The sequence below is a fragment of the Sprattus sprattus genome, assembly GCF_963457725.1.
Source record: "Sprattus sprattus genome assembly, chromosome: 10".
NCBI lineage: Eukaryota > Metazoa > Chordata > Actinopteri > Clupeiformes > Clupeidae > Sprattus > Sprattus sprattus.
Genome location: NC_137908.1, coordinates 21535258 through 21557443, shown reverse-complemented (window position 1 = coordinate 21557443; position 22186 = coordinate 21535258). Strand labels below are relative to the sequence as shown.

At 39.0% G+C, this 22186-nt stretch overlaps 1 protein-coding gene across 1 annotated transcript in view; it reads right to left on the bottom strand.

The window, feature by feature from the left end:
* stab1 (stabilin 1) overlaps window positions 1-19353 on the bottom strand; it is a gene marked incomplete at its 5' end in the record, with an annotated part of 62034 nt that extends 42681 nt beyond the window's left edge. The window contains 25 exons of the mRNA XM_080846104.1: window positions 1487-1645; window positions 1831-1924; window positions 2152-2338; window positions 2884-2995; window positions 3228-3314; window positions 3423-3515; window positions 7181-7243; window positions 7517-7675; window positions 7759-7839; window positions 8130-8183; window positions 8329-8442; window positions 9263-9334; window positions 9518-9652; window positions 9746-9868; window positions 9964-10040; window positions 10179-10294; window positions 11210-11340; window positions 12613-12800; window positions 13341-13451; window positions 13563-13658; window positions 13865-13934; window positions 15688-15773; window positions 16204-16319; window positions 18582-18718; window positions 19300-19353. Coding sequence (XP_080702230.1) covers window positions 1487-1645; window positions 1831-1924; window positions 2152-2338; window positions 2884-2995; window positions 3228-3314; window positions 3423-3515; window positions 7181-7243; window positions 7517-7675; window positions 7759-7839; window positions 8130-8183; window positions 8329-8442; window positions 9263-9334; window positions 9518-9652; window positions 9746-9868; window positions 9964-10040; window positions 10179-10294; window positions 11210-11340; window positions 12613-12800; window positions 13341-13451; window positions 13563-13658; window positions 13865-13934; window positions 15688-15773; window positions 16204-16319; window positions 18582-18718; window positions 19300-19353 — 2715 coding nt within the window. The remainder of the gene's footprint in view (window positions 1-1486; window positions 1646-1830; window positions 1925-2151; window positions 2339-2883; window positions 2996-3227; window positions 3315-3422; window positions 3516-7180; window positions 7244-7516; window positions 7676-7758; window positions 7840-8129; window positions 8184-8328; window positions 8443-9262; window positions 9335-9517; window positions 9653-9745; window positions 9869-9963; window positions 10041-10178; window positions 10295-11209; window positions 11341-12612; window positions 12801-13340; window positions 13452-13562; window positions 13659-13864; window positions 13935-15687; window positions 15774-16203; window positions 16320-18581; window positions 18719-19299) is intronic.
* Window positions 19354-22186: the final 2833 nt, after the last annotated feature.

Below are 22186 nucleotides of genomic sequence, written 5' to 3'. Positions count from 1 at the left end.
ATGGAATTCTTGTCAAGAAAATATGATTCTATTGTTTTTTTTCGCCGCTGATTTCTTATGTTGAATAACTGGATGTATATATTTAAATATATGTTAAGCTCCTATTAAAGTATCCATCTATCTACTTCCAGTGGCACTTGCTCTTGACTGCTTTGCCTCATAGCTTGGCGACTTGGCCTTTTTGAGCAGAGCATCACTGAAGCCTTCCATGTGACAAGAGTCCCCTTTGCAGCCATGCTCACCTTTCTTGTCACCAAAGTGCTTATCATGTCAGTGCTCAGGGTTGCACTGTATTGGGTCTTGTTTATGGTAACGAGACTGAAAATGGTCATCTGACGTCATGATTGGTTTTATACCTGCAAGGCTTGTAGGTTGACTGGCTGAAATAGTAGCAATTATTTGCTACGTTAACAGTCTGTAGTCAAACACCTTTGCAATGGTCACTTTGCCCCAACAGAGCGATTCAAAGTTAGAACAGGGAGTCTCCGTGGCGTTTGAGTTAATGTAGCTAAATTATCTTACTCCATCAGTTATTCACACCGTAGCCGTCTCGTAACCAGGCTAATCACGTCATTGCTAACTTTTTCATACTTGTATCTGAAGGTTATGCCCCTTGAAATGAATCATCCCGTTAAGTTACCGAACACATGTTTTAACGTTTTATATGCTAACATTACGGTCACACAAAAAAAATGCGTCCAGCAGGGATTCCAAAATAGTCCGGGATTTTGCCTCGTCGGATATTATTGTTTCTCTGGGCCTTTCAAATGAGTTATTACGTCTTTACACGTTTTGGAAAGGGTATCACTTACGTTCCACCTTCTTGCGCGAGCTCTGTCATTGGTCAAACTTTCCCAGTGTTGACAGATATAAGATCCTCCAAATACGATCATTTTGAGCCTTTGATATGATACGCAATTTACAATCTGGCAACACTGAGCACCTTGCCGCCGCCAGCACTAGTTCAGTACAAATGTACATGTCATCTGAATATGAAAAATAACCCCCCCCCCCCCCCCCCAAAAAAAACAAAACTCATCGAATCTACACGATTCACGTAGGTCACCTATTTTGTTTTCAAAACGGCGAATTTCGCTGAAAGGTGAGTGATTCTCATGCCTGCAAGATACAACTAGCAATCTTCAGATTGCTGAACCAATTCTCTACCACCTGAAATCACTGTTACCACAGCAATCAAATAGGACTAGTTTGAGGGGAGCAGTGGAGCAAGCGGCAGCATCCCTGTACCATAGGGGTCTGGAATATTCGGTTTTCTTTGGTTTTGAAGTACAGAGTATCATACTGACATTAATGTTGGGATTTGGGATCTGTTGGCTACCTATAGAGAATCTTACAGAATGACCTCTTACCTAATGTATAAGCAAACCGGTAATCAACATAATAAATGTGTTACTATGCAATGATATACAGATGTAAAATCAAATAAAAGTACATGACTTATAGTGCTTAAACGTAATGGGAATACCTGTCCAGGGCCTGTAGAGACACATTCTGCATCTTTATCGCAACCTCCTCGATTTTCCAACAGGCAGCTATTAATTTCAGCACAGACTTCTCCATCACCCGTCCAGCCCTCATTGCAAACACATGATGTGTTGCCTGGGCCTGCATACACACACTGGGCCTGCAATAAAGGCACATGAGACTAACTTAAAAAGGCTGAGGATCTACAAGCGGCTGAGTCAGACCGGCTATATTTTATACATGTAATGCTGCAAACGACAGCTAATGCAATATGAATGTTTTCTACTATGAAGAACTGCCAAGCTAAAATACTGCAGCTTAGAAACAAAGACTTAGGAAACATACATTTGAGGCACAACCCCCTCTGATAGGCTTCAAGCAGAGGTTAACGGGAGCGCAGGAGTGTCCATCCCCCTCATAACCTGCTCTACATACACATCTGAAATATAGAAGTCATCCACAGAGACACTTGAAAAGCATACATGGTAAATCATCTAATAGTAGTGACAAAATGTTTTAATGCCTTAGTCTGGTAGCATAAATACGATTAAGGAGGCATTCAATAGATTTAAATAGATAGCGAGGACATCGTGTTGCAAATTTCTATATAGCTAGTAATAATGTGTAGTAATAATAAATCAGTGGAGAATGCTGTATGTCACTCACATAGTGTTGCTGCCACTGTAGGTGCAGTAGGCATTGATGTGACAGTGTTCGAAAACTCCATCTGAGTTGCAGGGAGTGACCGACTTGTCACAGAAGTCCCCTGAGTGCCCCTCAAGGCAGGAGGCCCGCCTGCAGATTCCCTGGCTGCCTGGCCGGTTGTCACATACACCATGCAGACAATGGCAGTCTGCACAAGTAGATTGGGTGAAAGTTAGCATGTGAACGTTATGAATCTTTAACAAGCTTTGACACTGTCAGAACAGAAAGTAACAGAACTGTGCGATGCAATCATTTCAGTGTAATGGGACGGAGGGACGGACTGACTGACTGCCTAACTGTCCAGCTTAATCTTAAGTAAAACTAATAATCATAGCAAAGTAAAAGCAGTTATTCCAAAGACCATTTAATTTGCCTTCCTCAGACGTTCTGCATTAAGAAATTACATTGTTTAGAAAGTCTAGCCTTACGTGAGTTTTTCTTTTTTAAACGTATACACAGTGAGATGTTAAAGGAAGTATGGTAAAAGTATGCAAAATGACACGTAGTTACATGAAGTGATTTGTTGTCATAAAGGCAAGAGAGTATAATGCTTTATTTCTGCCAATAGAAGCAAATGCATATGGTGGCCCTCATGACATATTATGAGGACGTCATAGACTAGGTCATAAGGTTATCATAGAAAGTGTTACTATAACATTTGTAATTGTATCGAGTTTACTGAAAGAACCAAACCTTCATCACAATTCTCTCCATGTTTGTTGGGATCTGAGCAGATGTGGCAGGCTACCCCCGTGAAGCCTGGGGCACACAGGCAGCTGCCGTTGCCTTGGATACCATCAACGCACTACAAACATTTCAAAAGATTTGATACAGGCAGTGATGCGTTGATACAGGCAGTAATGCGTTGATACAGGCAGTAATGCGTTGATACAGTCAGTAATGCATTGATACAGGCAGTAATGCATCGTAAGGAGAGCTGCTTTATGAAATATGCATGAAGTGATACAGACAAATGTGTAAAGACTATTATTGTAGAAGAAAATTCAAAGTCATGTGCTGTTTGGAACTGTACTTACAGTTCCTTTATCATAACAGGGATGGCTGAAGCCCCCAAGACAAGGTTTACAGTCTGGTCCATAGAATCCTTTACAGCAATCTGCTCTCTGGGAAAACCAATATCATCAGAGATCTGTTTAAAAGGATCAACACAAATTAGGCCAGGCATCACTAGGGCCTGGGAAGTACTAGAATGTTATAATATGACAACCTACCATTTTTGTTACGTTACAATACTTGGCACATCCCAGGATCTTGGCAGAAAATGGTGGGACAGGAGGAGCTTCACATCCCTTCAAATGTGCTTCCTGTAGCAGTAGCAGGAATAAGAAATCTATTGCCATAATGTGTACGTATACACTGTACCAAACCTATAACTGCAATTTATACCAACAAAGTGAAGGTTTCCTTCACATGCTTCCATAATGTCGACTATATAGTAGATGAATCCAGTAAAGTACCAGAAGTTCACTATCCCTACAATATGCGCATGTGTGAATGCAAGCTATCCACTATACACATTTCTACTTTTACCTTTACTTTCTATGTAATGTTACTTTTGACAATGATGTCTAGGAAATCTGCAAGAATCTGTGAAATTCTCAGCTGCTCCAACAGAAACATAAACTTTGGAAAAACACTGAATGCCAAATACACAAGCTTTTACTTCCTGACGAGTACCCCTTTTTGTGACCATACTCCATACATTGATTCCCTCGGTGTGCAGAGGACCAAGATGTTTGCCAGAAGCGGAAAAATATTAACAGAAAGGGCTTTGTTCCCAATAACAAAAATAATCTTGAATATTATTTTTTTTAAAACCTACATTTGTATATTTTATTGATTTACTAATGTAACTGGTCTGTAATAGTTAAAAGCAACTTGTGAATGATTATAATGTCTAGCTAGTACCCTGACATTGGTACAATATATTACGCTTCATCACTTGAAATGTGGCATATGGTCAAGTGGTCAGTTTGTTCTCTATTTCTCCATAATCTACCTCTGGCTACTGTTGTCTAATTAATATGTCAAATTTGAATAAACGTTAATATCCATATAAGGTACCTTCATCTGTAACTAGGGGCCACTGCCTAATAGGGTCAATCTTACTACACATGCTGCTGTCAGCAGGCAGCAGCATATGGGGCGCCGTTTGTAAAATGTTGCACGTTCTAAAATCCTGCTCAGTTTTGGCACATTTAGCATTATAATACGGGGGGGAAAGCAAGACAATATTCACATGTCACCTTTTCAAACATTTAGAGAGAAATTGTTGTTTAAGTTGTTGTAAATAAATGTTAATGTTAATGTTAAATGTTATATGTAAATGTTATATATACAGCCGCGGAAAAAATTAAGAGACCACTTCAAAATTATCAGTTTCTCTGGTTTTACTATTTATTGGTATGTGTTAAAGTAAAATGTACATTTTAGTTTTATTCTATAACCTACTGGCAACATTCCTACCAAATTTCAAATAAAAATATTGTCATTTAGATCATTTATTTGCAGAAAAATGACAATTGGTCAAAATAGCAAAAATGATGCAGTGTCTTCAGATCTCGAATAATGCAAAGAAAACAAGCTCATATTCATTTTTAAACTACACAATACTAATGCTTACACTTAGGAAGAGTTCAGAAATCAATATTTGGTGGAATAACCTTGATTTAAAATCACAACTTTCATGTGTCTTGGCATGCTCTCCACCAGTCTTTCACATTGCCGTTGGGTGACTTTATGCTACTCCTGGCGCAAGAATTCAAGCAGCTCGGCTTCTTTTCATGGCTTGTGACCATCCATCTTCCTCTTGATCACATTTCAGAGGTTTTTTATGGGATTCAGGTCTCGAAATTGGGCTGGCCATGACAGGGTCCTGATCTGGTGGTACTCCATCCACACCTTTACTGGCCTGGCTGTGTGGCATGGAGCATTGCCCTGCTGGAAAAAACATTTCTCAGAGTTGGGGAACATTGTCAGAGCAAAAGGAAGCAAGTTTTTCTTCCGGGACAACGTTGTACTTTGCCTGGCTGAGGTTTGTAAAAGACCATAAGGATTGAAAAAGCGGACTGGAGGTTCTTCTAAGTTCGTCTTCTCTGATGAGTCCGATTTCACAGTAGGTGCAAGACTCTCTGGCTTGTAGGCCTCTCCAGGTCTCCGTCTAACCATCAGACGACCATGTGTTGGGCAAAGCTGAAAATTGGACTCATCAGAGAAGACGAACTAGAAGACCCTCCAGTCCGCTTTTTTCAATCCTTATGGTCTTTTACAAACCTCAGCCAGGCAAAGTAAGACGTTGTCCCGGAAGAAAAACTTGCTTCCTTTAGCTCTGACAATGTTCCCCAACTCTGAGAAATGTTTTTTCCAGCAGGGCAATGCTCCATGCCACACAGCCAGGCCAGTAAAGGTGTGGATGGAGTACCACCAGATCAGGACCCTGTCATGGCCAGCCCAATTTCGAGACCTGAATCCCATAAAAAACCTCTGAAATGTGATCAAGAGGAAGATGGATGGTCACAAGCCATGAAAAGAAGCCGAGCTGCTTGAATTCTTGCGCCAGGAGTAGCATAAAGTCACCCAACGGCAATGTGAAAGACTGGTGGAGAGCATGCCAAGACACATGAAAGTTGTGATTTTAAATCAAGGTTATTCCACCAAATATTGATTTCTGAACTCTTCCTAAGTGTAAGCATTAGTATTGTGTAGTTTAAAAATGAATATGAGCTTGTTTTCTTTGCATTATTCGAGATCTGAAGACACTGCATCTTTTTTGCTATTTTGACCAATTGTCATTTTTCTGCAAATAAATGATCTAAATGACAATATTTTTATTTGAAATTTGGTAGGATTGTTGCCAGTAGGTTATAGAATAAAACGAAAATGAACATTTTACTTTAACACATACCAATAAATAGTAAAACCAGAGAAACTGATAATTTTGAAGTGGTCTCTTAATTTTTTCCGCGGCTGTATATATATGTAAATGATAAATGTAAACGTAAATATTAAATATAAACTTAAATGTTTAATGTTATATATAAATGTTAAATATAAGTGTTAAATGTAAATGTAAAATATAAATACTTAAATGTAAACGTAAATGTTAAATGTATATCTAAATGTTAAATGTCCGAATTATGTTCAGTCTACATTTAAGATTTGGCGCCAGAACATTACAATATTTACGGTAATTCGCTCGTGGAGCGGGATGTGGTGTTGGTTACAGCACTTGTTCCCAATGTAGGTCGGTTTTGGAGAGCCGCCCTAACGCCAGCTGCAACAGCTTTCTCTATAATTAAAGCTAAATCTAATTCATTTGGACTTGCCATCTTGTTGTCTTGTCGTTATCTCGTGAATAAAAGACCGCGCTTTTCTCCATTCAAAAACCCGTTGCTTCACGAGCGAATTACCGTAAATATTGTAATGTTTGGCGCCAAATCTTAAATGTAGACTGAACATAATTCGGACATTTAACATTTAGATATACATTTAACATTTACGTTTACATTTAAGTATTTATATTTTACATTTACATTTAACACTTATATTTAACATTTATATATAACATTAAACATTTAAGTTTATATTTAATATTTACGTTTACATTTATCATTTACATATATATATATATAACATTTACATATAACATTTAACATTAACATTAACATTTATTTACAACAACTTAAACAACAATTTCTCTCTAAATGTTTGAAAAGGTGACATGTGAATATTGTCGTGCTTTTTCCCCCGTATTATAATGCTAAATGTGCCAAAACTGAGCAGGATTTTAGAACGTGCAACATTTTACAAACGGCGCCCCATAGCAGCAGACACTAGAACTTGCCACTGCAGATATCGCTGCACCGCAACATGGCAGATCACACAAATCGGTCAACGGATTTGTCTATGGGTTCACATTCATCATCACAATAAACTATAGATATAATAATTCATGAAATGTACATCTTACCACCTCAGTGCTGCCAGGAGGGCAATCAGTGCTGAACAAATAGCTACATCGCACACATGGACCCTGTAGACCAATAAAAAAAGTCTGATGCTATTTTGTAACTCTTGTATATGTGTGTACATGTGACTGTAATAACTGGCATGCTTTAATCTATAACATACATGAATTATGAAAAGACTACAATGACACTTACAACCACATTTATAATTTCCATATGTAAATGGTGAATACACACAAAAGCTAAGAACATGAATATTAATTCAATAACGCAGCGCTAAGTGATTCATTTATTTTGTTTTATTATATTAAATATACGTGAATATGTCAAACACTCACTTGAATGATTTTGCTTTCATTGACATTACATCTATGTGGCAATATAGGGACAATGGAGGGTGGGACCAGGACCCCATCAATGAGATGGATAACACCATTGGATGCAATAATATCCTTAGTTGCAAGGGGTATTCCTTTTTCACCTAACAAAATTCTTCCCTGTAAAAGACAAACAGAAGTGATGAGGGAGCACAAACATTTAAGTACAAGCATATTGCAATGATGAGGTGTCTCTCACATACATCTCTGGTGATGTTGATGTTGATAACTTGCTTGGCCATGGAATGAATCTCAGGCATACTTGCCAGCTGGTCTACTGTAAGCTGTAAAACAGCAAAACCAAATAAGCAAAGAGCACAAAGGCATGGGCAGTCTGAGAGACGAGGTGGTTCAGCCTGATTAACCATACCATTCGCAAGTTGGCCTGTCAAATAAGCCTTTTCATATTCACAAATGTATGTAGAGGAAACAACAATAGCATGCAATGCTTACTAAATACTCACACACACACACACACATCCTAAAAAAAATAGCCTAGATAATATCAGTACAAAACTATATATATATACAGTAGGATGTTGAGATAACAATACAGACAAAAAGAAGGGATTACCGCTGCCTCTGAGAACATGTGGTGCTTTAGGAGTTCCTGCAGCTTGTGTCTGGCCTTCAGGGCATGTCAGGATTTATTGGGTATTTTTTTTTCACGAAGAAAGGAAGAAAGAAAGCATAATTTTACCATTGCAAAAATTAAACACATTTTTAAAGCAAACCATAAAGACAGTGGGAATAAAAAGGCCCAAGGTACTCACATCTGACAGCATGTACAGGACACTGCCATCCCTGAATCGGTCGATTGCGTTGTTGGTGGGAACAAACACTGTTAATGGTCCAGGACCTCTTAAGGGCATAGGTGCTCCACAATTCTAACAAGGGCACAAATACATGTCAATCCCAAAGGCAAAGATGTATTTCAGTCCCATGTATTTATGTATAAATTATGTGTAAAAAAATAAAGAAATATGTTATCCTGCTACACTTATTCCCTAGTAGAAGAGCAGCTAAAGCATGGATGACTGATGACACTGATGGCACTGGTACAGTCCAATTATAGTGTGAGACCTGTTTGTCTACATGAATGGCATTAAAGGTGGTGTGTGCGATGCTAATGTATTACACTTTTTGTCAAATTCAGCTGCTCCTAAGGCTCCTCTAGCTGTCCATTCAGTGTGTGAGCTATAAAAAAAAACTTCCGGACCAGGCCATAAACAACTCCAGCCAATCAAAACATTGCTTTAGGAGCCCAGCAGTGAAGAGTTTTTTTGTTAGATTGGCTTTTCAGCTCAAGTATCAACAACCAGAATTACAGGCTGCATATTTTAAGTGGCATTATGCAGTAATTGTACTTCAGGGTTCGGGGTAAGGAGAATCGCTTGCCATTGCAATACCAGGGTCCGTAGGCATATTACTGCGTGTAGGTTTGCCTGAAGCCGCCCGGTTTCTACTGTCTTTGAACTAGTAAGTAGCTTCTTTGCCGTCTTGCTTTGTCTTGTGTTGCACTTGCTTGATGTTTGACTGTGTTAGGACAGTTGTTGACTAACTAGTTTGTCATAGTGTCAAAGTAAGCACAAGGTTTTGCTAGTTTTCTCCGCTAGCATCTCGTTAGCGACAATTGTTCCGTTAATTCCGTGGAATTCAAATGACCATTTTGACACATTGTAAAAAAGATCTTTCAATTTCGCTTACATCAACTAGAGATACAAATCGATTAAATCTTGTGTTCTCTGCAAGGATGTCTCCAATAGTCTGGCTGGAGAACTACAAACACAAAACATCAAAGGACAACACAACAGTAGGCTATGAATGAGGTTTCAGAAAAATAATATTTTTGAAAATGTGTGAAAATCTTTTCAAAAACAGGTGTCATTTACAGGATGAACTAACCATACAAATGGTTCATTATGACATTTAGGAAAATCAAGCTTTGTTAAATATGTGTACCTGAGGGTTGCTTGAAGCAACAGCTGGGAGATTTGTGATTGGCTTGTCAATTATATGAATTATTCCATTAGATGCAACGAGATTACTTTCCTTTATTGTAAACAACGTGTCTGGGTCCCTCATGAAGATAAATTGCTGTAGATATAAAGTAATGGTTAATAAGGGTAAAATCAGATACAAATTTCCCTGAATTCAACAACAAAGAGGCAACATTTAAAGTAGAAATACCATGTCCGCTTTAAACCGGATTGTCTCTCCACTATACGTCCATATGTCATTGCCCTCAAGCTCCCTGGAGAGATGCTGGCCCAATATAAGGTGATGTTTGCACAGTGATGATTCAGACACTCCCTAGATGCAAAAGGTATGTTCAAAAGAAGTTAGCAAAACATGATAGTTTGACTTACCTCCAGCAAGTATCTCACTAGTTATGCCACTTTACTCACTGCTAATGCAACATGCAGAAAAGGCACGAGAGCTGTGAACGGCCCTCGCTGGCTCAAACTTAATTCACACCCTTTCCCTAAGAGAAGGAAGAGAAGGTTATTTTCTGTATTCAGCCGCTGTGTAGAATATTTTGTGTTTATTTATCACATTAGTACAAGTAAAATCTGACACCTGTATACTAAAATGACAAAAAAAAAAAAATCTACAATCCTACCAAATAATGTGATTGCTCCAGTCAATTCGCCAGCATGGTTCAATTCTACAATCCTCTCCATGATTGTGCCATAGCATCTGTATCCATCACCAACTTGCTGAGGAGTGCACAGACAACTGAAAGAGAAAGCATTTTGTACACCCAAAAAATTATAGACAATTAAGAATCTATGGACATTTGATTTCATGGCATGGATGATAGGGTGATGTGAGAAGGTGAAATTCCCTCCCCCTTCTCACTGTGACTCATGAGGAGTTTGGCCCAGGTGTGAGGTTGCCACAATGGTTGGATCCGGGCTCCCCCACCATAGTGGCTGGACCCGGGAGACCAAATTGGTTCAATTGAACCCAGCAGGCTGCCCCTATTAAAAGGGCGCCTCATGTTCATGAGGGGAGACTCTCTTTAGATGGCCATGGGAGATATTTGCGAACAGGCATGAGAGACTGTGAAAGGCGTTTGCGTTTAAGAAACACTTACCTGCTGTGAGGTGAAGTGGATTTAGTATCTAGCTGTGTGGATACTGTTATGTGCTTAAGATATGTTCCTAGTGAAATGGAGCTTTCTAAATATATTCCTTGTGAGCCAGTGCTGTGAAGATGTTCCTTGTGAACCTGTGCTGTGAAGATGATCCTTATGAACCTGTGCTGTGAATATGTCTCTGTTAACCTGTGAATGATTAATCTGTGCCTAGCATGCTCAAGAATATACCTAGTTCTCCCTAGTGTCTGTAGCACTTTGTTTGCGTCTGTGTGTTTTTTGATTATGTTTGTTTATTGTGTGTATACATACATGTTTTGGGGTGGATACAAAAGAATCCCACATATAAATAAATAAGAATATATTTTTACATGAAAGCCACCATCTCCTGCACCCTTCTTCCCAACTACCCCACTCAGTCCAATCGCCACCTCCCAAAACAATGTGGAGTGACCGCCCGGTCCCTCACAGGTGATTAATGGCTTAAAAGACAGCAAGGTGACTATATTTGTCCATCCTTCTATCTTGCACACAACAAGACTGCCTATACCAACCTGGGAATCCCATCCTGTCCAGTCTGACACTGAGCACTACTGTGACAGGTGCTGTCAGAACAGGCAGACTTCAGAACACAGCCAGTAGAGGGGTTAGAGCTCTCCATTCCACTCAAGCAGGAACACACAGCCTGTGGAGAAAACAGCAAATCCAGAGCTTTAGTTTTTGGACTAGTGAAAACTACAAACTCATCTGGTAAAGGTACTGAGTGCTGAGATGCAATTCCCAGTCAGCAAATGGGAAAGAGGCGAGAAAATGGGTTTTGTAGCCTACCAGATTAGATCCTAAAGGGATTAGAACAATACTGTTGTGTACATAAATCTTTTGAATGTATCTGTTGTGTACAAGTTGTGTACATAAAGGAAGTAAAACTGAACAAAAAGTTGCAGGTAGGCTCAACCTTCACAGTAGGCTTTTTGTTGAGGTGAAAGATGACAGGCCCCAACTCCCTTGGGACTGAGAAGTTTGATCTACAAACTATTTTACACTCTCTAGATCTTCCTGTTTGTTTCTCAAAGTATTGGCTACAAAAATGATGCCAAAAACCAATACATGATTCTCGAATTGTCCACAGTCCAGCGCTGTTGTAGAAGCTGTCACAGTCCATAAACCCAAACCAGCCCAGCTTCTGGCTTGTGTTATGGGAACAGGATCAGACAACGGCTTTGGCAAATTCCAATCAGTTAGAAAGGTACCATTTTAGCCAAGACAGAGATATTTTGTGTTGCCTCTGTGAAGAAGTTAAAATGTTTCAGTTGTAATTTATGTAGTAATCAGACATTTAAGTAATGATAAAAGTAGTAATCATATAGGATAGGATGATAGGATGTATGTCCCTCATCCGAGGAGGTAAAGTAAAGTCATTTAACAATAACATACCAAGTTAACAAAAGTTACTTAGTAAACAAGAAATCAACAAATCATCAGAAGGTCCTCATTTCATTTACCAAATATCAACTTTCTAAAACGGAAATAAATAAATACAAAATGTATTGGGCTTGTGCCAGAAAAATGTACAATATTGTGCATTATTCAAAAATACCCTTTCAATATAAATATTGCCGACATGTCAACATTCAGTCAGTCAAAATCTGGCACACTACACATGGCAAAACAAGCAAATCCACCTCGGTAGGTTTTGCCAGGTTAATGATATCAAACTATAGGGCATCAGCACAGAAAACTTTAATGTTGTTGATGCCTATATAAAGTAATATTTTTTTATCTTTTCGGCTGTTTTCACACATCAAACATAACCTCATATCACCACATCATAATCTAAAATGATGGCTTTCATTTTATGATACTCTACCTTGCCAATGTTGAACTGATGCAATCTCTGACAGATCTGTCAAAAAAAGAATCTGTTTACTTTGTTAATTTGTTTCTGAAGCTGACTCACCTGGCCTGGGCCTTTATAGTCACAGAAGGTGGAGTCGGCCGGGCAGCCCCCGTTATTTACTGCACAGGGATCCACAGGCACACAGACTTTCCCATCACCCTCATACCCCTCTTTACATTTACAGTCAAAGCGTCCAGCTTTGACTGAGCAATCGGCATTCTTATCACAGGAACCAGAAAAGCATACACCTGTTAACAGACATAAAAATCAAATGTTGGTCCCACTTAACTTAACCCTTAAACAGACTGAACGTGAATTTCGGCAGACCGGACTGCAGGCGGACTTTTCAAATCAAGTTTTCCCAGATATAGTTTTTTCTATTTACTGATGTTGTTGTATTTATTAATATGATGTTCTCAATTATACATTATTTTAGTAAGTTGCTTACAATTAAAGAGGACCGTTTATCATTTTCCAGTTTTCTCCTTTCCTTTAGCATGTTATATAGCTTTTTCTGCACATAAACGGTCTGCAAAGTTACAAAGCCCAAAGTACACGCCAGAGGGAGTAACTCTCTCCCACAGAAACCACTTTTCTCAGCTGCCCAAACACCTCATTGGAATTCAAGCCAAGAGTTACAAGATGACGAAATCACATAACAGATTCAGACAGGTGTATAGGGATGTACAGTATGAGGAACAAAATAGTTTTTTGAATATTGAGGCATGTAAATCTATTCCAGTAGACCCAAAAAATGTAATTATGAACATTGAGATCACTAACTTTACCTGCACATATGCGGCCAATCCTTATGAAGCCAGGAAGACATTCACATACTGCATGTTCACCCTCTCCTTTGCAGTAAAAATGGGCAGAGCAGTTTCTACAGGATTCAGAAACTATAAGGAGTAGAAAATATCAGAAAATGTCACCCTCACAATCCACAGTCCTCGTATTCATGAAAAATCATCATCATTTTGAAACAAATGACTGAACCTAACACAGCTTACCGATGTCACACCTGGGTCCTGAATATGGTGGCTGACAGTAGCACTCCCCATCACCATCTGGTCCCGAGTTACAGTCCCCATTTACACAGTTACATTCTATTAAATTAATAAAGATGAAGACTGGTTGGGCATACTGGAGTAACTTTACAGCATGGATTAATTACATCACATATATTGACAGCGTGTAGGCTACACTAGGAAACACATTTTAAAAGTGTGATATGTAATGTGATATAACAATTCTATTTGTCAACAATGAAATATCCTTGTCACTCAATTTGCTGTTAGAAACAAATGTGTACCTGAATTGCAGTGTTCTCCATGAGAGTTTTTGTTTGTGCATTCTTGACATGCCAAACCAGTGAACCCATTCTAAAAACAAATGTGGTTAATGCCACAGCATGTATATGCAATCAGTTTTTTTATTATATAAGGGGCAGTAACTGAAGTGTCCAGTATCCCAAACTGGGTACCCTTTTTATCAAGGCCCCCTAAACTTTCACTATTACAACAAGTTAAATCATGCAGTTGGATGTTACACATGGTGGTAGAAGTTATGTGTGTAAAAGTGCTTCAATGGAAAGGTTGACCCCACTTGGCTTGAGTGTAGAAAGACCCACTAACAGTTCACTTCTCGGGGTTGGAACATGGGCCTGAATGAGTATAAATACTGTTGGTCCGGGGGCTGTCAGGGCTCCATAGCCTATTTTCATTATAGCCTATTGTTTTTATTTTTAACGTTTTTTGTTGTTGTTGCTTTTTTCTCAAAAGTAATGAAGAAAGAAGGTTTGCTGGGAAATGTCTATGTGTAAGTCCAAAGACCTCGCTCCCTACCATTTGGGATCAATTGTTTGAACATCGTGACATCAATTTTCTCTCAACGGTTAAACCTTTTAGCAAGAAGCAAATGTTCTTCAGCAAATGAATGATACATTGATAAATAATGTTTCGCAAGCCCAAACAAAAAAGCTGTGTTCAAAAGTATATTGCTAATGTCAAGTTGATAAAGTCTAATTCAAGGAGCAGCATGGGACAACAAAGACTCAGTGGATTGGCTTTACTCTCAATAGAGAACAGCAGAGCCAGGAATTTTGACTTGAGCAGTGCTGTTAATGACGGAGCGCAAGGCCTGTAGGATGAACTTGGGGTGAAAAGAGGTTTCTCTTAGTTATGGATTGGGATCAGGGATTTAAATCTATAGCAGCGTAATTCTTACCTCTCATATGTTGGGAAATGTACAGCTGCTCTTATCTGTGTCTGTGGTAACATTTGGCCGCTGTGCCATTGATGATGAATGATGTGTGCGTGTGATCAGGTGCCGTCATCCATTTGTTCATCCTCTACAGGCCTATAAGTTGCTGTCATTTGCTCTATGCTTATACTGTGTCGATCAGCACCACCAAGAGCAGCCGCTGGTTTGCAGGATTGAAGTTGCATGGTGAGCTTCTCCATGGTGTCATTGCAATTGTTTGCTTCTCCATTGTCTGGAGTGGTTTTGTTTTGTGCGTGCACTTGTGGGACGAGGGGGTGGGGCAAGAAAACATGTTTGCACTGGGGCCAATCACAACTCTGTTACGCTACTGATTAACTGGACAGTAGATATACAGTTTGCATTATTGTAACTCTACTAATAAGAGACGAAACAGTAAGGAGATTTTTCTCATGCCTTAAGTTAACAAATGACAAGAAGTAAACATGTCCGCAGACCACGGTGGGCCACCCACTCTCTGCTCACACTGTGACCCTCCCACTTTCTGCTCACACTGTGACCCTGGTTTTTCCGTGCAAAAAGGAAACTAGCCCTTGTGGGTGTGCCCTCCCCCAAAACACAGTGGCCCCTGTGGGATTGGTTTGAGTTTGCCCTGGCTCACTCTGCACACTGAACTCTCACACATGGTCCACATGATCATGTTTGCAGGGATGTGGAAATGTGTCCAGAACGATTTGCGCTACATTAATGCACCAGATGCAACTGATATGCAGTTTCTTAGCCAGTGGAAACTATTTAGAAGGCCATTTTGCACTCCTAAACAATCTTATGCCTCTTATGTGTTCCCTCTACCCACTACTACCCACTTGGAAATGACACTATATGGATGTGTAGTTGTAAAAATGTAGTTCCCACCTTGCATACACAGGTACCATTTCCCGTGGTTCCATCCAAACAGGTGCCATGCCAGTTGCATGGCTTCTCCGACCAACTGGGACAGGCTATGAAAATACACAACATCATATTTGATAGCCAAACCTCACAAAGTGATCCCTATCATTCAGGAATGCTTTCATTTCTTACCACTTCTCAGTGAGTCAAGGACATTCTGGGTACACTTCAGTACAGTAGGAACTGTTGAGTTCTGATATTTTCTTCCAGAACATCAAAACTATCTTTTTTTTGACCCTCCGAGCTAAATTATACGTTACCTACTGGCATCAAAACAAAGTATAGTCTGGTCACACTTGTGAGGAATGTCTTTGATTTCAGGTGACTGTGATTGAACTTTTTCACTACTCCTCTTTGTGGCATTACTGTTATAATACATTTCTGTCCAATGAGACAAGCACTCAACACTGTAACCACAGAGACCTTTGTCAGTCAGTGACTGAAGAACAAACGTACAAAATGTCAAACTCTAATACTTACGCAGACACCGAGGACCCCAGAAGTTTGGGCAGCACCTGCGCTCTGTGACCACTTTTCCACAAGTATGTGAGCAACCTGGTAGGATAAAATCACGCTGTCCGATCTGCACAGTGTAACTTAAGAAAGCAGAGAAATATCAGAATCAGTTTAACCACTACTTTAACTCATTGAAGTATCATCTCTAAGGTTTGAAGAGGTTGTTTCGCTACAACACTACCACCAGATGCCAACAAGGACAAGCTCTGTAACTAGTGGGCTTTTTCACGCACGCACGCTCTCTCTTTCTCTCCCTCTCCCTCTCTCGCTCGGTGCCTCTCATGCTCACACAAAATGCACATGTGCCAAGTAGCATAAAGTAGATCTGCTGCTTAAAAATGTACTTGTGTTTTTGATCAACAATATCATATTATTTCTGAGGGCTTTAATACATGATTGTAATGACAAGATCTGAGACTATTAATCAAATGGTTGGGACTGTAGCCCCAGACACAATGTGTTTGAGTGTACACATGGTTTCAAAGGTAAATTCAAAATATCATCAACATATTTGGTGGTACCCAGTTTGGGAAAGCCTACCCTCTAAGGCATGTTATAAGGGAGACTGCAAGTCATGTTCTTTACTGCGACTTTTTTTTCTCTCTGGTGTAAGAGCACTTCATCGTCACTTTGAAGGACATCTAAGAGGGCATCTCATGAAGTTTTTTTTTTTAACAGAACGGCACCAGTAGAGAACCTCAAGTTTACGTATCCTTTTGTAAGGGCACCTATATGGCACCACACATGTTCTCCACTGGAGGGCCATACATTAGGATGTATTCCCCACATTCTCACACATGTTATGAGCTGTTTCTGATTCCAGGCATGCTAACTTGCCAGCTTGCTAGTTCTACAGATACAGTTGTTACCACGGAATTCATTAGACTTGACCAAAAGAGAGAATACGTTTATTTTGTTAATTTATATCCTTGCCTGTCTAAATCCACTCACTGTAGCAGCCTCTATCGATGAGCAGCAAGGGTTCAATTAACACTTATTTATTAGGGTTGACGTATAGTTACCATTCAAAGTTTCCAGAGCTTTAATATAGAACAGTGATTAAACTTTCTTTAAAGTCTCTATAGTCTTGTATCATGCCTGGTAATTTAACTGAAAAAAAACATGCATATGTATGTCCAGATTTAATACTATAATACGTTAAGCAAGCCTGCCTTCTTTGATTGGTTGTGAAAGGTCAGGCTTGGTCAGTCGCAAGGCACACCGGGCCAGGAACAAAATTAACAGACACAGCTACTGCCTAAAATACTGTAGCTTACTGCATCATGTGTTGATGTAGTGTGCCTCAATAAATATGTCATGTAAGCACCGGGTGGTTGGATTGTAAGCTGCTTCTTGCTGGGCACTGTGTGCATCCGGGAGGGCCAAGGGGCCCTTGACTTCATGCTCATAATCTCATTTTGTCTGACGGGCATATCGCACACCACACAGTTTTCTTCAGTTTGTTTTAATGTTTTAAAGCCCTTAGTTTTTTTTTGCTTTTATTTCCGTATACATTTACGATAATAACCCTGTCTGTTAGACATTGAATAATGTTTTTTTTACAAAGGAGATGAAATTACTTGACATGAGCATTTCTAAAGGATGATTTCCTGTATTACAAACTGATTATCCATGACAATTCCCGCCCATTTGTACTGACATTTCCAAACTTTTCCATTACTTTTTCAAAGACCCTTAATGAAATTTTCATGACCTTTCAAAACCTATAAGTACACCAAATGGCATACTTTACTTCACAGGATGAGCCTAATTATTAAATAAAAATTCCATTCCTTTTGTAATAGGCTAGTTAGGCAATGGCTTTTCAAGTAGAAACGGCATCATGCTGCAGAAATTCGCACAACAAAAAATATTAAAGGAGGAATACAATAACATAAGAACATAGAGTCAATTAAGAGTCAATCTAAGCATGACAAAATCTCCTTTCATGACTCATCCAAAACCTTTCCAGGCCTGAGAAAATGGGATTTTAAAACTCTTTTCCAGCATTCCCAAGACCGTGGGCACCTTGGTCCTTGCTGTCTTTCTGCACTACCAGTAACCCATAACCCTGTATTGTCTTTTTACCGGGATCAACTTGGCACTGAATACACTGTATTACTAAGTATTACTTTAAAAAAAAAAAAAACACTGTAAACCACTCATGAATTAAAATGGGCCATCAGGTTGTCCTAATAAAGATACCTGAAGTCTACAATCTGTCCTTCACATGACCATATGCTATAAAAATGAATTTGAGGATGGTACCAAAACTAGTTGCCTGTAAAACCATATCTCAAAAAGTGTCAAATTGTTGCATAGTGTTACTTTAATAAAGATACCTGCAGTTGGCATTCCCAATGTCCGTGGTGATCCTCCTGAAGCCCCTGGGACAGGTGACTGCAGAGGCCGCAGCACAGGAAGTGCAGGGAGAGGAGTACTGAAGAAAGCGATGCTCATCACAGCGGGGGTGAGGGGTCTGAAATGCATTATAAGCATAATTGAAAGTTAGAAAAGAAAATCCCAGGCACACAAGACAGCTAAGAAGGAGATAGTGGGTTCAACAGAGAGCAAGTGATTGCAAAAAAATGAGGAATGATCGGTAAAGCACAAGTTTGTCTTCCATTTTTAAATGCAGACGTTGTGTATCATTAGAAGAGTGAGACAGACGGTTCATAGTATTAATGTATTAAGGAGAGCGATCCTAAGCTTTTACACAGTAGGCAACATTGTAATTTGTCAATTTGAGATATTTACATTAGAGAAATATACTGACAAAACTGGTAAACATTAAACAACAACAACAAAAAAACTCTTTAATATAAGTACACATTGATGCTTAAAATCTACTTTCAGAGCAAAAGCATAAATGTAGTCCCATATTAGTGAAAAGGTTAGTATAGATATTAACATAAAAGATGAAGAGATGGGTCTTCAAGCAATTATTGTAGACAACTATGATTTCGATTGTGTGAAATGATTTACTGAGAAGATGCAATTCAATTCAAGAACTAACACAATGACACACCACCAGATATTGCGAATATTTAAAAATATTACCTCTTGCTGGAAACTGCACGTCACCACTATTCCTAAAATGAGCAGATAAAGCATGTTTCGAAAGCGCAGAGCTTTTCTCCCTCTGATAGGATCTGTAAAACCTCCCTCACAACTATTCCCTAGAATTACTAGATAATTTAAACTCCCCAAAATGCGTCTTCTCGTTTCATTTCATTTGTTTTAGGGCTAACTGACTTAAACCGCTGCTCTGAGACTTGTTGAAGAACCAGCCACATAAGGTTTTAGGAGAATGACTGTGAGAAAAAATCTTTTCCTGACAGGAAAATCAACGGATTTCCTCCTTAGAAGTGCCTCCATGATTGGAGAGGATATCCTGGTTGGTCAGCTGTTTGGATTTTGATATTCAGCAAAATCTGAGAGAAAATAAACAATGCAATTAGCACCATATTTTGTTGAGCTCATTTGAAATGATAGTATGACTAAATATAATTTCATTTGTATTGTATGTGTATTTGTAATCACTCATCAAAGCCACTCGTCAAATTCTTTAACTCACAAAAAAATCTTTACCTTTATTGCAATTTAGATGAAAGCATCTGCCAAATATTTAAACCTTCTTTAACCCAACTTAGGAGATCTTCTCTGATTGAAGACAGAAAGTCCATAGCCCCAGATCTCATGCCCAGTATCCCGGTTGACTGGCGTGAATGTAGCTACCTTGCTTTAAAGTCCAGAGGACAGCCAGTGATGGATGCATTATGCAAAGACATTTTTCCCTTCAAATTCATACCCATAAAGCTATTCACATCAGAGTGTGACAAGTTTTGTTTTTGTTCTTTATTCATTAATTATATGTTGGGGAATATGTATAAATTAACAAAGATAAAGGGTAAATACACTTAAAGCTTAGTCTTTCCATGTAGATTGTTATAACTTACCTACAAAGAGCAAAAGGCAAGACAGTGAAAAAATGTTATTCTGCAAATGGATCAAGTTTCCTTTACGGGAAAATTAAGGACACATCATGTTGTGCTGATGAAGCTTAATCTGTGGACCCTTTCAGTGTGGACATTGCTGGTCAAAGCAAAATTTCCCTTTGTACAAAAAAGCTCAGTAGTTCCAAGTGTCAGTTTTGCTTCACTGTTGTTGAACAAATATGGCAAGTCTAACCAATACAGGTTAATTTTACCTAACCTCACCATTTTGTCACTGGAAGTGGGAAAAATATACATGCCAATTTTATACATGGGTAATTGCCAGGCAGAAATCCAAATTCTTTCCGAGACAACCTTACAGATACAGTGCCTTGCATAAGTATTCACCCCCTTGGATATTTTACCCTTTTATTGCTTTTATAAATCAGTCATGGTCAATATAAGTTGGCTTTTTGGACAAAAACAATCACAAAAAAGCCCTCTTTAAAGTCAAAGTGAAAACAGATTTGTCTGTTTAATTGACAGTAATGTCAATTAAATAAAAATATGTAATGGAGTGTTTGCATAAGTATTCAGCCCCTTTAAATAGACTGATTCAACAGAGGTGGCTGGCTGGTGCTAGAAGTCTCACACTTAATGAAATGGGGATCAGTGTGCAGTGAATGTGTCTCAAATGATTGTAGTATAATGACACCTGTGTCTGGAAGGTCCATTCACTGGTCAGTATTCACTAATCTGTATTCCTGGCTATTGTTACACCATGAAGAAAGGTTGTTGAAAAGTATGTCAGGGGAAGGATACAAAAAAATGTCCAAGGCACTAAACATCCCCTGAAATTCTGTTAAATCCATCTATGGCACATTATGGCACATGTGTAAATCTGCCTAGATCAGGCTGTCCTCACAAAGAGACCACCAAGAGACCTCCCTAAAGGAGATTGGAGAAACTCTGCCGACAACAATTGTTGCTCGGGTTCTTCACCAATCAAAGCTTTATTTGGGCTTTTTTTTTTTTTTTTTTAAAGCCAACTTATATTGACCATGACTGATTTATAAAAGCAATAAAAGCGTAAAACATCCAAGGGGGTGAATACTTATGCAAGGCACTGTAGTAACTATGTGAAATATAATATCCCTGTGACACTGAGACCACAGGTTTTTAACAGGGTAAAAACAGGAAGTGATAAGGTCAATGGCAACAATGCTTTGCACTTGTCCCTTCATCTCCCAAATGACAGGAAAGAGTGTCCTGTCTTTAACCTTAAAATGTAGTGTTAGATAAACATTTTGGCAAAATCTCTTTGAAAGCTCACACAGCTTTGTAATAAATTTCATGTTTTAGAAGGAACAATGAAGTGCCTCGAGGGGCTTTTTTTTCTTTTTTTTTTTTGACAGTCGGTTTTCTCAGTAAGGTCTGCCAGGGAATAGAACCATCTCTCACAGACCATTAGAGAATCAACCTCATTCAACTGCTTTAAAATAAATATCAAAACATGGTTAATAAATAACCATGTGGTCATTAGTGGGTAAAATGTAATCATTAGTGGGTAAGCAGTAGAATAATTTTAGTTTACCACTTGTTGGTATACCAATTGTTCTTTCCTTTCTACCCATGGTCAAGGACTAAGTGGAGCTTGTGTATTGGGATTTTGTGTTTGATATATTGTCACTTAATGCATTTTTTTGTTGAGGTTGTACAGCCTTTTTTCACTCTGGAAGGGGGACTGCCAATGGGACTGGGACTTATCCCGCAGGGAAGAGGCAGCACGGATCCAACAACAGGTGGGCAGTGTCTGCTTATGTGTCAAGATTCAGCACAGTGATTGAAAAGGCTTTCCCTAAGCATCTCACCACTAAGCAGGCAGACATAGGCCAGACCTCGCTCTGTTCTTCCTCAAAGGCCAAGGCCTCCTTCCAGAAATTGTCTAGGCCAACAGCATCCCTCTGCTTCAGTCTTGAAACAGTTTACAAAGAAGTGAAAAAGATGTATCA